This window comes from Eptesicus fuscus, chromosome 7, assembly GCF_027574615.1.
Source record: "Eptesicus fuscus isolate TK198812 chromosome 7, DD_ASM_mEF_20220401, whole genome shotgun sequence".
In the NCBI taxonomy this organism is placed as follows: domain Eukaryota; kingdom Metazoa; phylum Chordata; class Mammalia; order Chiroptera; family Vespertilionidae; genus Eptesicus; species Eptesicus fuscus.
In genome coordinates this window covers 10823718-10840833 of record NC_072479.1, presented here as the reverse complement: position 1 = coordinate 10840833, position 17116 = coordinate 10823718, and the positions used below count along the sequence as shown (strand labels likewise).

Genomic DNA, 17116 nt, shown 5'->3' with positions numbered 1-17116 from the left:
TGATAAATACTCTGTTTCGATCTTCCCTAAAATTTCTGCCTTTAGAAAACAGATATAAAAACCCTCAAGATAAAGGAAGCCTGTGTGTGCTCTCCTTGGAGTATGTCCATGCCCCTCCATTTCTCAGTTGTATACTTTTGCTGCCTTTCTCCTAAACTCCAAGGTCCCTAGGAAACTTGCAACCACAGGAGCAATGGGTAGCAGCAGCTGTCCTCAGCTAACCCCCTAAACCTGTCCCCAAGGCCTCCTTTTCTGACTCCCCAGTGAGCAACAGCAGCCCCGCCTTGACTCACTTCTTTCTTATAACATTTCTAGAGGCCAAAGCAGCCGCACCTGTCTCTCTCCTGTTGCTTCTTCTATCCTAAGCCCTTTATTGTTTCATTGTCCCAGCTTTCATAAACATACTCTCAAAATCACCAAGACTCATGTTGTAAAATCTTTTCTGTACAAAGTCAACAACCCATACACTACTGGCCAGCCCTAGGCAGACCCACTCTGGGCCCAGTCCCTTTCCAGTGACAATAAGACAATAGTTTGGGTTCATTGTAGGAATTTTGGAAAATTTAGAGGAAAAAAAAAGAAAAGAAGTTTTAAATTACCCAGATTTTTGTGTGTAGCTTTCTAATTTTTTTTGTTGTCTATGCATACATTACATACCTATCTACAGGTAATCTCTTTTTCTTTCCCACCTAAAATTTGGGATCACATTAATATCATTTCTTTTTCTCCTCTTTAGTCCCATTTTAGAATAAAAGTTGTTTAATAAATTTTAATTAGCTAAAATTGCATAAATTTTTACTTTGTGAAAATTTAGCTATTGCACATTCAAAAAACAAAAGTAAACAGTTATGTGTTACCTACTATCTCCAGGCACAGTTCTTTGTGTTTCAAAATTTGCAAATCATTTAATCACCATAGCAATTTTATAAGGTAGTACTGTTACCATCTCCATTCTTCTGATGAGAAAGGAGATTAAGTAACATGCTCAAGGCCACACAGTTAGCAAGCAAGCCAGGGTTCGAACTCAGGCCAGATTCTTTGTTCTTAAACAATCAATTTACTAGTAAACTGCTCTCTTCCAGAATAAACATAACAACCACAAATTAAGCATTTATTTCCAGGGTATTTCTTACTTATAAGGAACAATACACTACAGTCCATACCTTTCTTTTTCCCCAAACGGATACTCAAGGAGCTAACAATCCTGTAACTTAAAGGGCTTTTATTCATGTTGTGTCATGTTCAGGGAGAATCCTGCGGTTTAGTGAGGCAACACAGGAGAGTTCCAAAAGGCCTCCTTACTAAAACAGCAATCCCCAACCCCCTCCTGTTAAAGTCCATTTCAAATGCCAAAGTTTCCTGTTAACATGGTGACAAGTTCAACTATATATCCAGTATGACATTAACTGTGTTAGAAAAAGACCAAATAAGTATAGGAATCATCACAATTACCTCTATATACACATCGTACCTTTCACTCTGTGAATCACGAAACACCCATTCCACAGTTGGTTCTGGAATGCTCTCAGATATGCAGACCAGGGCGTCCTCATTTTCCATTTTTCTAAAGTATGGTCTCCTTAATGTGTAAAGCAGTGTATCTAAAGCATCACAAATTATTAATATTTTAATATTTAAAAAATTGTATTAGCAGTCCCCTCAAAAAAATTCTATATCATTAAGAAAGGTTAATAGTGCCCGGCCAGTGTGGTTCAGTGGATTGATCATTGTCCCATGCACCAAGAGGTTGCTGGTTCATCAATTTCTGGTCAGGGCATATGCCCAGGTTGTGGGCTCGATCCCCAGTAGGGGGCATGCAGGAGGCAGCTGATCAATGTTTCTCCATCATCAATGTTTCTGTCTTCTATCCCTCTCCCTTTCTTTCTCTCTCTAAAAAAAAAATTAATAAAAACGTATTTTAAAAAAAGAAAGGCTAGTACTTTATAACATAGCAGTGTCTTCTGCTTCAGTCCAAATATATATAACAATATAACCCTCACCAACATATTAAATTCAACTCTAGTAGAAACACCAACTTTAGCATTTATGCTCTTAGCTAGTTTTCTTGGGTGTTTCATAAATCCACAGACAAATAAAGATGAGTGGAGTGAGGCCATGTGAAAATACAAATATTGAAACAGATAGAAAAAAGAAAACTGGAAATATCAAAGTTTAAAACCCATTCTTATATAGTTTAAGACCCAACTTTCTTCCCATAATTTTATGTAGGCAGAAATACACAAATTTAGAATGCAGAAATATAATAAGACAGAGCCAGAACTGGAACTGAATAATAATGAATGTCAACTGTAATTTAAAAAAATAAAGCTTTTAAAAAGAACTGGAACAGAATTGAGAGGTTCAGTTTAGCCTGCTGCTTACACTGGACCATCACACCTCTCCCCCCACCCCCCACCCCCCGCCACTCCCACAATGCCTAATATATAAACTTATTTTCTACTTCTGCTTGGACCCCTCTACAGACAGGAATTCACTACTTCCCTGAGCAGATCCTTCCATTTTTTTAACAAACCTTTTTAAAAAATAAAGTTTCCCTATGCTAAATTCTAATCTCCCATCTTATAATAAATTTTATCTTAAAGTATTACATAAGATATATATACTACTAGAGGCCCGGTGCAAGAAATTTGTGCACTGGGAAGGGAGGGGTGTCCCTAAGCCCAGCCTTCACCCTCTCCAATCTGGGATCCCTCTCACAATCCAGGACTGCTGGCTCCCAACCGCTAACCTGCCTGCCTGCTTGATTGCCCCTAACCGCTTCTGCCTGCCAGCCTGATCACCCCCTAACCACTCCCCTGCCAGCCTGATTGATGCCTAACTGCTCCCCTGCCAGCCCAATTGCCCCTAACTGCCCTCCCCTGCCAGCCTGGTCACCTCTAACTGTCCTCCCCTGCAGGCCTGGTTGCCCCAACTGCCCTCCCCTGATGGCCCAGTCACCCCTAACTGCCCTCCCTTGCCAGCCTGGTCACGCCTAACTGCCCTCCCATGCCAGCCTGGTCCCCCCCAACTGCCCTCCCCTGCAGGCTTGGTCACCCCCAACTGCCTTCCCCTGCTGGCCTGGTTGCCTCCAACTTCCCTCCCCTGCAGGCCTGGTTGCCACCAACTGCCCTCCCCTGCAGGCCTGGTTGCCCCAACTGTCCTCCCCTGCTGACCTGATCGCCCCCTACTGCCCTCCCCTGCAGGGCTGGTTGCCCCTAACTGTCCTCCCCTGCAGGCCTGGTCACCCTAACTGTCCTCCCCTGCAGGCCTGATCGCCCCCAACTGCTCTCCCCTGCAGGGCTGGTTCCCCCCCTGCCAAACTGCCTTTCCCTGCAGGCCTGGTCACCTCTAACTGTCCTCCCCTGCAGGCCTGATACCCCCCAACTGCCCTCCCCTGCAGGCCTGGTCACCCCCAACTGCCCTCCCCTGCAGGCCTGGTCACCCCCAACTGCCCTCCCCTGCAGGCCTGGTCTCCCCCAACTGCCCTACCCTGCCAACCTGATTGCCCCCAACTGCCCTCCCTTGCAGGCCTGGTCCCTCCCAACTGCCCTCCCCTGCTGGCCTGATCGCCCACAACTGCCCTTCACTGCTGGCCATCTTGTGGCAGCCATCTTGTGTCCACATGGGGGTGGCCATCTTTGACCACATGGGGGCGGCCATCTTGTGTGTTGGAGTGATGCTCAATTTGCATATTACTCTTTTATTAGATAGGATTATATAATACATATATATATGTGTATGTGTTTGCATATATACACAAAAGAATATATGAAGTATAAATTTTGGAGCATAATAAAAACTAATGCCCAGTATTAGACCCATACTCGCTTAACAAACGGAATATTAATAAACACCTTTGAATGTACTTTTGTGCTTTACCCCATCGCTGAACCCTAGGTAACCTTTATCCTGAGTTTGTGTTTATCATTCCAGTGCTTTAAAAAATGTTGTCACTGCCCTGGCCAGGTGGCTTAGTTAGTTGGAGCACTGTCCCTTGCACCAAAACATTGCAGATCCGATTCCAGGGCAAGGCACATACCTAGATTGCAGCTTTGATCCCTAATCCAGGAATCTATGAGAGGCAACCAATCAATGTTTCTCTCTCACATCTGTCTCAAATAAATAAACAAACAAACAAACAGATAGAAACATATCCTTGGGTGAAGATTAAAAATAAAAATAATGATAAATAAAATAAATATAAATAAAATAAAAAATAAAAAAATGTTTTCACCACACAGACATGTTGCCCTAAACAATATATTAGTTTCTTTGGACTGTTTTTGAACTTCAACAGAAGGTATCATTCCATATGTAGTCTCACACAACTTCATTTTTTCATCCAATCTTATATTTTTAGTTCATCCATGGTTCTGCATGTACCAATACTTCACCTTTTTTTTTTTTTCACAGCAGTGTTCATTGGTGATATATCACAATCTATGACTCTATTTCTTTGCAGTGGACATTGGGTGTTTTCTAGGTTTTTGTATTATCAGCAATGGTGCTATGAATACTTTGTGCATTTCTACTGAGGCAGTGTGTAACTTTCTTTAGTAATATACCCAGGAGTAGAACTGCTGGTTTATATGGTATGAGCACATTCAGTTTTACACATAATGACAATCTGTTCTCCAAAGTGGTTATATGTACTAATTCCCACTTACACAGCAGGATATGAGATTGCCTATGCTCTACATACTCACCAAGACTTCTGAATTTTCAACAATTTAGTGGGTATAAAATATCTTGTTGTGGTATCTGCATTTTTTATTATTAACTTAACATATTTATTGACCATTTAATTTTCATGTTCTGAAAAAGAAATGACTGCCTATGTCTTTTGTTCATTTTTCTATTTGGGTTTTTTTTTTCTTACTGATTTATAGGAGCTCTCCACCTATTATGACTATTAATCCTTTGTTGGTTTGTGAGTTGCAAATATTGCATTTTCTGGTGGTTTTTGCATTCTCTTCCTGTAATTTCTGACCATTGGTCCCAATTCTACCCTCTAGAGCAGTGGTTCTCAACCTTTCTAATGCCGCGACCCTTTAATACAGTTCCTCATGTTGTGGTGACCGCCAACCATAAAATTATTTTCATTGCTACTTCATAACTATAATTTTGCTACTCTTATGAATCGTAATGTAAACATCTGTGTTTTCCGATGGTCTTAGGCTCTACAGCAGTGGTTCTCAACCTGTGGGTCATGACAGGTTCATAACAGTAGCAAAATTACAGTTATGAAGTAGCAACGAAAATAGTTTTATGGTTGGGCGTCACCACAACATGAGGAACTGTATTAAAGGGTCGCGGCATTAGAAAGGTTGAGAAACACTGCTCTAGAGTGTAGCTTTGCTTCCACATGAAAATCTTTCATATATTTAAAATCAGAAACCAAACACTTCATAAGTTACCAATATATAAATGTTTAACCACTGTGCTTTATACCCAAAACTAATATTATGTTATACTGTCAACTGTCATTGAAAAATGAAAATATTTGCTACTATAAGAAAAAAAATCAGAAACACAGGTTAAGGGAGATAATTACTCTACTAGTTAGACCATGTTTCCTGACTCAGATGCCAGAAGAATTTCCTATACATCACACTGCCCTCAATCTTCTCCTCTCCTCAAAATATTTCCTTCTCTATGCTAACCATTCCCAACTCCTTCCACTGTTCCTCACTTAAGGAATTCCAAGTTCATCGCCACGCTGACTGTTCTATTTTGTCAAAATTCATCTGAAAACAAATGGAGGTCTACTGATTTCCTTAACCTAGACATCGTATTTTCATGAACACGGTCAAGGTCCAGATTTCCTTTTTCAGGAACCACGCCACACTGCCAGTGAACAGAGGCTGTGGTTCACTAAATGGTTTCTCTTTTTCACACTGACTGTTGCCAAGTCTCCTCCACCTGACTTTTTTGAACTTCACCTGCTAAAAACAGGTTTCAATGTACTTGAATGATTGTTGTTAAAAATTTTTACGTTGTAAATCATAAGTGAAAAGGAGAGATTTTAAATATAATAGAGACACACAGCAGATGCCCACTTACCTTAAACAAATTCAAATATTAACACTTGGGAAGAGAAAGAGAACAAGCAAGAAATCCCTGCCCTGGCCAGTGGGTTTCAGTGGACAGTGCGTTGGCCTGCTCACCGAAGGGTGGGGTTCTATTCCCAGTCAAGGGCACATACCTGGCTTGCAGGTTCGATCTCCTGCCCCCTGCCCCATTCAGGGCAGGTGCATAAGACAGCCAATAAATCTCTCTCTCTCTTTCTCTTTCTCACCTCACTCCCTTCTACTCTCTCTAAAAAAATCAATGGACACTCTAGCCAATTTGGCTCAGTGGATAGAGCCTCGAGCTGAGGACGGAAGGGTTGAGAGTTCAATTCCCATCAAGGGCACATACCTGGGTTGCAGGCTCGATTCCTGGCCCTGAACAGGGGGCAACCAATCGATGTGTCTCTCTCACATCGATGTTTATTTCTCTCCGTCTCTCCCCCTCCCTTCCACTCTCTCGGAAAAATCAATGGGGAAAATATCCTCAGGTGAGAATAACAACAAAAAAAACAAAACAAAAAAAAGGAAGAAATCTCTTCTTCTCTTCCAGCCTGAAGCACACAGACTTACTGTCCCACAGAGGAGCAGGGGTTGGGGAGGGGACAGAGAACAGGACCAAAATCAAAGAGCAACAAAGCGTAGTCTTGTCTTTGGAGCTTCTAGGGTCTGATTCAATAAATTTCAGAGTAATCAAAGAGTTTTTCAGAACAAATTTTGATTTTACCTAATTTTTGCCTTACAGGCTGATTTTAGAACCTAACACCACCCCCAACCCCAGTAAAATGACACTTCTGGGAACCTAAATGGCCGCAGTGTTTTTTCTCTTAGCAACTTGGACTGCAAGCCCCCGTGCAGTGTGGTGCAGGAAGTGCAGACCTGGCTAAACTCAACTCTACCTGCGCCCTTACCCACACCTCTCGGTGTGCCCGTTTCCTCACCTACGTGAAGGCGGGATCGCTGTGGGGATGGAGAAGTTACGTGCAGAGCACCCTCACCACGGGTAGTCCTTGGCCAGGGCGTCTCTGTGGGCTGGACTCACACACACCACAGTCACTGACAAGGAAGAAGGTTAGCCTAGCAAGTTCTACAGTGTGTGTAGCCAGGGACCCTAACCTACATGGCACAAACCCAGAGTTTTTGGAGGCCTGCCCTGGCCCCTAAGGGCAGTAGGACGTATGTGTGAATGCCCTATCTCTGGTGTAGTCTGGCATGGGAGGGAAAGTGCTCAGTGCACACAGTGTGAACCTGTGCAGTCCGTAAGCCTGTGCACAAGTGAGGAAACAGGAATCCAGAAGACACATGCTGGGATGATCCTGCCAACCACACAGTTGTCTCATCTCCCTGGTTAAGAACATGTAGCTTGTTCCTTACCGTTTGCATAGTGACCTGGCATTTGTATAATCACAATAGCCACTAGCTATATGTGGCAATGTAAATTCAATTTTTAATTAATTAAAATTAACTAAAATGACAACTTTGGTTCCTCATTCACACTGGTCACATTTCAAGCGCTTAACAGCCACACGTGGCTGGTGGCTACCATACTGGAGAGAGCGGACACAGACATTTTCATAGCCTCAGAGACCATGAGTAGGGCTAAGATCTTACAATCCAGGAGGTCTGTGTTTTTATCCCTTTTTTACAGATACAGAAATTGAGGCTCAGAGTGATTAAGCGACCTGCCAGAGGGGTAATATCAGATCCAGAATAAGAACCCAGATCTTCTGAATCCAAGACTAAAATGTTTTCCATTTCTTCATGTCAGCCATCTGTCACTGAAAAAAATGGGGGACCTCAATAGAGGCTATCTGGGTTTTTCAGAGCGCTAATTCTGATAGTCCCCGGGTCATGTCAGAGAGTCTCAACAGGTTACATATATGGACGGTTGAAGTGAATTCAATCAATGCAACTCCATGTTGAGGGAAACCTGTACGTTGTGTCTGGAGCAGCTGGGAAAGCTCCTGGGTTGTAAACAATGGCATGGCCTACTGTGAAGACCTAGTAGCAAGTGGCACTTACTTCTTATACTCACTGTAAACAATATCGTGTAATTGGTTGCTTCACTCTGAATAAAAAGTAGGTATTCTCCAGCTTTGGTTTCTGTCATTTTCAAAATGAACATGGAAACAATGCCTCTGAAAAAGAAGAAAGAGAACTGGTTATTTTGAAAAACGTGTGAAACTCAAAACATAAAATTTCATACTGAGTCAGAAGGCGCTTCGATGTCTTCCATACTCCGTCTGTGACCGCGGCACAGACGGCTGCTCCACGGAGAACACAGCTTCTGTCATGTGGCCAACACTTGTCAGTTTAACCTCGACTTTTAACCCGTCTCTCACTCTCAAGTGAAGGAATTCCATTCCAACACCTTCCCTGCATGCTTCCCAACCCCCAAACACACAGGATCTCCCATCCCAAACACACAGGTGTAGTGTTGTGCTCCTGTCGGCAATAGGGTACCACTCCCTTCGACCAAGCCCTCTCCACAGTCATATCGGCCCAGTCACCTGGCCACCAGCCTCAGTTCCCATTTCCAGAACCAGATCACTGTGCAAGCGAGATATACTGAGATTGAAAATAAATAAATCTCTTTGTGTCTCTCTGGATGAGAGAATTCAAGCAAAATCTGACACAAGGCATTTTCCTATAAAGGAATAATGACACTGACATATCACGTAGATGTAAGGAAGATGTCCCAATGTTTGCATTTTTAACTTTTCAGATATTCAGAAAAGATAAATTTGGCTAGGGGCATTCACTTTAAAGAAACAGTTTTGGTGTGTGTTGGGCGATACCCATTCTCATTAAAGCTTCAAATATTCTCTAGCCGTCTGCTGAGTAACATTATATGTAAATGTACACTTCCTGACATTTAGACCCTTGCTACTCAAAGTGTGGTCTTTCCCTGACAGTGTTTGCATCAGCTGGGAGATGATGGACGTGCAGAATCTCAGGCACCACCCAGACCTCTTGAACCAGAATCCGAAAACAAGACCCCCAGGCCATCCAACGCTCAGAGCCCCACGCAGCAGAGTTCAGGAGTATGTGTGCTGCACTCACATAGACAGCAAATCACGGGGTTAGTATACACTTGATTGGTTTCTGGAGATATTGTGGTGATGGGCCTTCTTTCCCTGAATCATTCCCTCTTCTCATGTAACTTGTGAAAAAGTTTTGGTGTTAAGTTAACTAATGTTAACTAATGTTTTGGTGCTAAGTTAACTAACCCATAAGACCTATCTGTGTCTTTGGCTAACAAACAGCTGCCTATTTATTCCAAAGGGAAAAAGGCTACTCTCATGGAGTGAAAAGAACCCTACTTTTTTTACTTGGCTTTTTGGTCTCAATCCAACGGGAACTGTTGTGGCATCAAATTTTAATAAGATTTCAAGAACATTTCTTGAAGCCAAAATTCTTAATATGAGAGTGTCTCAGTTTAAGCCAAAGATAAAGGTAACTGAAAAACAGAAGTGAGTACTATAGTCTCAAAAGAGGAAAAGAAAATGAATGTGTTCCAAGATTTAGAACCAAACTTCAGAATTATAGCCACTGTCCTGAAAATTACTTAAGAGTCTGCTTGAACTTAAAGAAACAAATAGAAATACTTGGTACAAGTCCATCACAGAGATGTTCCCATACCTCAGTCAAGTGGCCTGATACCCTCGTTAGGTCATTTGGGTGCCATTTGCTGTCTTTCTGTTCTGGAAAGATAATACCTCTTCTACAGCTCTTGGGCTCCAGAACACCCCCAAGAATAAGAGAGAAAGGCAGCCTGGGAATTAGTAAGTGGGCATTTAAATGGCCTGTACCCCTTGCTTCCTGACCCCATCAGGTCTCAGCAAGAGGACAGGGACAACAGGTGACAGCAATCAGGACAGAGTTAGATACAGGCTTGGTTGTCAATCCACAAATATTGGCTAAGATATTTTTATGTATCATGAGACCAGTGTTCCTCACACACATATCAATTTCTTACTAAAATATTTTGTGGATATCACATTTCAATGATGTTCATCATACTGTAAAACAAAATAGATAAAACCAAATGTTCTTTCCTCAAGCATTTCTCAGGAAGAAGCTTCTTACTACTTTAACTAGTAAGCTTCTTGACACTTTAATTAGAATGTAATTAAAACTTTCTTTTTATCTTCAAGATAGTTAAGAAACAAGACACCCAAATAGTCTTTTTGCTATCTATCTATATATAAAAGGCTAATATGCAAAGTGTCCCCTTGGGAGTTCAACCAGGAGACCAGGAGTTTGATCGTTCACTATTACATGTGCTGACCACCAGGGGGTGATGTGGAATGAAGGAAGGCCAGCAGCTGGCAGCTTGAAGGAAGGCCCCGGCCAGCAGCCGAAAGGCCCCAGTGGGCTCTGATCGCTGGCCAGGCGCAGGGACCCTACCTGAGCACGAATTTCATGCACCGGGCCTCTAGTTTGTTTTATATCTTACCAGCTACTCACTGCTTTCTTAGGCCGTAACTAAGAAAGGCAACCAATAGGTACTTATATATCTATTTATAATTTTTGAAATTAATAGACTTTTTAGAGCAATGTTAGATTTACAGAAAACTGAGCAGAAAGTAAAAAGAAATTCTACATACATCCTTCCTCCCAACCCCAGTTTGCTACAAATGATGAACCAATATTTATATTAACTAAAGTTTATAGCTTACATTAGGCTTCACTTTTTGTGTTGTACATCCTATGAGTTTTTGACAAATATATAATGTCATATATCTATGCCCTAAGTAGATGTGTAGTTCATTATTTCACTGGAGATAAGAGTTACAATGGACATGTACAGAAATTTGAAAATAAACTCTAAATGAAGCAAAACATATCTTTACAGCAGCAAAAAGTATTCCTCCCAATATCCTTACCCACCTCCCTCCCTGACCTGTTTTGTAAATCAAAGTGTGGCTGGCAATTCAGGGCGCTGTGCTTAAAGACCCAGAGACAGGAAATGTTCCCCGGGGTTGTGAGCAGCACTTGCAGTGTGATGGACGCAGATGCATCTACTTCGACCCTGGCCGCCTCGTAGACTGCCTCTGCACCCTCAGGCCTTAAGGCACAGCCAAGGTCTTCTGGGGATTCTGATGCCTGTGAGACATACAAAACAACGTCAACTTACTACAAGTATATATTTAATGCTGCCTCTTAGTTGAAACATTTTCCAAATACATACATGTTAATGTACTGCACCCATTGAGAACGTATCACTGACTGAAAAATTGCATTAATTATAATTCTTTTTCAAAAAGGTAGATAACTTTAGACTGCATTTCTAAAATGTTTTACAGGCTGTTATGGGTTGAATTGTGCCATCCCCGACCCCCGAATTCATATGTTGAAGTCCTAACCCCCAGTACCTCCAAAGTGACTTTATTTTTCAATAGTCTTTACAGAAAAAATCAAGTTAAAATGAGGCCATTAGGTGGTCTCTAATCCAATATGATTGGTATCCTTATAAAAAGAGGAAATTTGGAGAAGACATACATACAGGGAGAATGCCATGTTAACAGGAAGAGGGTTACCTATAGGCCAGGGAGAGAGGCCTGGAACTGTTCCTTCCCTCACAGCCTCAGAAAGAACCAACCCCGCTGACATCTAGATTTCAGACTTCTAGCCTCCAGAACTATGAAACAATAAATTTCTGTTGTTTAAGTCACCCAGCCTATGATACTTAGTTATGACAGCTCTAGCAAATTAATATACAGACAATAATCACAAAACTTGTAATACATAGGTAAATGTTTTTGTGATTCTTGGTATGCAGATACAAATCTACATAGTAAATTGGTATTTGTGTTAGAGGGAATTTATAAACCAAAATATTTTCTGGGCAGATATTCCCCATAGGTTCAATGCCACCACCACATACCTGGCCTGCTTCAAAAAATGGAGATATATTGAGAGGAGGGTGTGGTAGCAAATTCTAATGCGAGAACCTTCACCTCCTACCCCCTAACATGTAGTATATAGTTAGTGCACACACGTGTGTGCAAACACACACACAAACACAAAAGCTTCTTTAGGTGAGAAGCAAGGTAGCTCTTCTGTTATTGACCATAAGTCATATTTCTGATTTTATCTGTTCACTTATTCAGTTAGTATCAGATAAGTTTACTTAATCAGTATCTGATAAGTGCTAGACCATCTGCCAGACAATATGAATCTAAAAAGAAAAGACACTCATCTTATCCTTAAAGTTTTGAGTCTAGTATTAAGAAGTAAAACTGAAATAAAATGTGACCCATAAAAAGGCACCAGTTACTTTGACAGGCAAATACAAGTACTCTGGAATCAGAGGAGGGACAAGCGACTACCAAGCTGGGGTGCTGGGCATGCCTCACTGAGTCCAGCAGTGGAGCTGGATCTTAAAAGATGGGCACAGGCCTGGCCGGCGTGGCTCACTGGTTGTGTCAACCTATGAACCAGGAGGTCACAGTTCAATTCCCAGTCAGGGCACATGCCTGGGTTGCGGGCTCCATGACCAGTGTGGGATGTGCAGGAGGCAGCCAATCAAAAATTCTCTCTCATCATTGGTGTTCCTATCTCTCGCTCCCTCTCCCTTCCTCTCTGAAATCAATAAAAATATATTTTTTTAAAATATCCTCAGGTGAGGATTAACAACAACATATATATATATATATATATATATATATATATATATATATATATATATATATATCTCACTCACACACACACACACACACTGAGTGGCCAGATTATTATGATCTCTGAATGCATAATAATCTGGCCACTCAGTATATATATATTGAGAGGAGACCCACGCACCGGCCCCTCTAATTAGGGGCCCGGTGCATGAATTCATGCATGGGTGGGGTCCAGCCAGCCTGGCCAGGGGGAAGGGACATGGGCAGTTGGCCGGCCTGTCTGCTGGTCAAACTCCTGGTCAAGGGGACAATTTGCATATTAGCCTTTTATTATATAGGATATATACTGAGTGGCCAGATTATTATGTGTTCAGCGATCATAATAATCTGGCCACTCAGTGTGTATGTGTATACTAATAAGAAAATAGGGAAAGTTAGAATAAAACCTTTGGTGCCAAATTAAAATCAGAGTTATCATATTGAACTTACTATAATGGATGGAGATGATAGATAGATAGATAGATAGATAGATAGATAGATAGATAGATAGACAGACAGATGACAGACAGATGCAGAGATGATAGAGAGCAATATAGTGTGTGTATGTGTGTGTGTGTGTGTGTGTGTGTGTGTGTGTTGTGGGGGTTAATACACATACATACATTTCCTAGCTTTGCCTGCTGAGAGGGCCTAGAAGCAATGACATCCAGTAGCAATGAGCACATCCAGCTCTCAGATCTTGGTTTCTAAATACTGTTCTCCAAGAAACCAGTGCTTAGGGGAGGGTGGGGGGAGGGGGGAGAGATCAACCAAAGGACTTGTGTGCATGCATATGAGCCTAACCAATGGTTAAGTTCAACAGGGGGTTGGGGCATCCGTGGGGAGGGGTGTGGGATTAGGACAAATATGTGACACCTTAATCAATAAAGAAATTAAAAAAAAAAAAAAAGAAACCAGTGCTCTTTGGAGAAGTGATTAATTCCAGGGCTGAGGTGAGAAAAATACAAGAAGAGCCTGAACTACGTTATAATGCCAAGAAGTAAGTGTTTGAAAAAAGACAGGGACATGTTGAAGGGACACAGGAGCCAATCTGAAGTAGCTCCCAATGCTGAACCATTTGCACAACGAAATAAAAGTGATAGTTCTGGTTTATAACCCACAGAATCAAATAAATGTCTATGAGGCCATACTGATAAATAACTGAATAAATAAATAAAACAGAGAGAAGGGACAGCTCTTCCTCACAGAAGAATGCCAATTAATAAATGTAGAGGGAGTGAGGGAAAAGGAACAATCACCATTAGGCAAACGTCACAGTAATAACTGTTGTAGACAAAGTCCACTAATGGAAGCTAAACCAGCAGGTGAGAATTGGAAGAGAAAAGGGATATTTGCATCTCCCCCAAAATATTTGTTAATTACAAAGGAAAAATAGTAACTTGCAGTGGAGAACCCAGCACACAGCAACTTCATCTTCAAACAGAAATGAAGAATGATGAAAATATTCTGATTTTAAACAACAACTAAGTAGACTGTGGGCACAATAAAATCTTCTTAATTTGGGTCCAGGGTATACAGTTAATATAGCTAAGGGCTGTAGAAGATTATTTATTAGGTTTTCATGGACAAATTTTCCTACTAATGAATGCATGGTTATTCAAAACACCCCTGGAGTATAAAATTTCCAGAGAGATATTTCATCTGAAAACTGTGAACTGTGGAAGAAATTTTAAAAATCTTTTTCAAAACCCTTTTTAGCCTGGCCAGTGTGGCTCAGTTTTGAGCATCAACCTATGAACCAGGAGGTCATGGTTTGATTCCTGGTCAGGGCACATGCCCAGGTTGCAGGCTCAATCCCAGTGTGGGGTGTGCAGGAGGCAGCCAATCAATGATTCTCTCTCATCATTGATGTTTCTATCTCTCTCTCCCTCTGAAATCAATAAAAATATATATTTTTTTAAAACTTAAAAAAAAAAAAAGCCACAGACACCCTGATAATCCACTTCACATTCAAGTGTGAAAATACCCAAACACAGCAGCTTCAACTTCAAGGAGATGAACATGCATGATGAGGAATGCTCACTTTTGCCACAATTAGAAGTCCTATGGTTATTTGTTTAATGCTGTTTAAGAACTACTGGATCTTAATATAATCCTGAATATTGATTAAAAATATAATTTATACTACTTGAAAAAATAATGATGCAGGACTTAATACTAGGAACCAAAACTAATCATCAATTTTTTAAAGATTATGTTTTATAAGAAAACACTTAAATGTGTGCAATTATTTTCTTATGTTGAAAAGACACTAAGCCCTGGCTGGGTAGCTCAGTTGGTTAGAGCATTGTCCCAATACGCCAAGGCTGTGGGTTCGATCCCCGGTCAGGTCACATACAAGAATCAATCAATGAATGCATAAATAAGTGGAACAACAAACCAAATCTTCTCTCTCTCTCTCTTTCTCTTCCTCTCTCTCTCTCTCTCTCTCTCTCTCTCTCTCTCTCTCTCTCCCACACACACACACACCTTCCTCTTTCTCTAAATCAATTTTAAAAAATTTAAAGACAATAAAAATTCAAAACATTATAGAAATAATATTTAGTTTTTCATCTGCACTAAAATACTACGTATGCAAATACATATTAATAAGCCAATGTGTAATTAACAAATTCAAACCAAACATGCTTCTGGCATTAAAAAAATCATGCATTAAAGTAGGTGTTATCATTCATGTAGAATGTTGTCATTAAAACTTATTTCATACTGATTTTAAGATTTGAGAATAGTCTTAATATCTTTATTTGGGGGGACACATGGGTTATCATGTCATGTGTTTATGTGTTATACCTATGCAAAAGAAAATAGTGACTATATATTTGTATAAATCCTTAACTGAAAATGTCCATGAAGTTGGCTAATTTAGGTTTACTCTTCATTGTACACAGGCTTCCAATATTCTCAGTTCACTATTGTTTAAGCTTCCTTTATTTATGTAAATACCCAGGCTATGTCAGATGCACAGCAAGAAGGAGAAGAGTAATGAAAATCAAGGTTGGAACCTGAAGGAGTCAGAGCCAGATTATGGAGCAGTTTGCATGTCAGTTTAACTAAGGTCAGTGAAGGTCTCAAGGCTGGCAGTAAAGGCTTGGCGCTGTGCTTCCAGAACAGTCTGACAGCCCATGTGAGCTGAGCTGCAGAAGGAAGAAGCTACACAAGATATTATTGTTGATTTTGATGGAGTTAATGAGGGCTTGAATTAGGGAAGTGACAGTGAGACTAGAGAATCTGAGGTGATTATATGAGAATGAGTCAAGAAAGGAAATTGATGAGACTTGGTACTGAGCACATGTGAAGGCAAAGGAGAGTAAGTACTCCAAAATGACACGGAGCTTTCAAGCCTGGGAACAAGACAGGGCCATAAACAGAAATCAATTAATACAAGAATGGGAACAGGTTTGAGGAAGTAGAACTGGAATTAATTATGGATATAAATATTAATGAGAAAATGGACAACATCTATCTATATCCAGGAGGTAGCTAGAAATTGGGTACTCGGGCTTGAGAGAGAAGTCTGGATGCTCTCTAAGAAGAAAGTGAGATGCCCTTACTTCTTCCTTGAAACTAAACTCAAAGAGAACATGACTTTTAAAGGTGTGGAGTATCGGGTAGCAAGGAGTACAGATGCTCATATGTAGCAGATATGAGTACATAATATACTTAAAAACATAAAAAGAAAAGCCCATATAGTCATGGTAGGTCTCAGTAGAAAATATAGCTAAACTTATACTATTAATATTACTTTACCGTGGGATATGATGAATCATTGTTCTTATGATTGATTAAAACACACTTGATCACAGGCAAATCTTGATTTGTAATAGTCTCAAATATCATTGCTGAAAAAACAACTGTAAAACAAAATAAAAACAGTGATATTGATACATGTACATCTTTAAAAGAAAACACATATTCATCTTGCAACAAAACCAATGTCATCATGGAAAAGTGGCCAGCAGGAAATATAACTTCATAAAGGGTGAGTCTTACTAGAAATCAGGAGCAGTGATACTTAGAGCAGTGCTGTTCACCAGAATGCTCTGCAGTGATGGAGATATTCTTCCCCTGTGCTGTTCCTTATGGTAGTCATTAGCTACATGTAACTATTAAGCATTTGAAATGAAGCTAGTGCAACTACAGAGGTTATTATTGGTATACAAGCCATTTCTTCTTCTATATCGATGGTTGTAGAATCTTCTCTTGGTGCATTAAAACTTTCAAAATTATGTGATTTTTTGATCATCTATTTCCATCCACGGTGTTAGATACTCAGTGGGCCTTTTCAATCTAGAAATTCATTGTCTTCTCTGAAGGAGTTTTCTTGAATTATTTCTTTGATTCCTTCTCTCTCTTTCACATTCT

The 17116-nt window shown here is 40.6% G+C and overlaps 1 protein-coding gene across 1 annotated transcript in view; it reads right to left on the bottom strand.

Moving 5' to 3' along the window:
* The window catches only part of FLT3 (fms related receptor tyrosine kinase 3), a 79753-nt gene that overhangs the window by 41153 nt on the left and 21484 nt on the right, over window positions 1–17116 (bottom strand). The window contains exons 3-6 of the mRNA XM_054719727.1: window positions 16502–16605; window positions 10975–11177; window positions 8091–8206; window positions 1472–1601 (exon numbers count right to left, since the gene is read on the bottom strand). Coding sequence (XP_054575702.1) covers window positions 1472–1601; window positions 8091–8206; window positions 10975–11177; window positions 16502–16605 — 553 coding nt within the window. The remainder of the gene's footprint in view (window positions 1–1471; window positions 1602–8090; window positions 8207–10974; window positions 11178–16501; window positions 16606–17116) is intronic.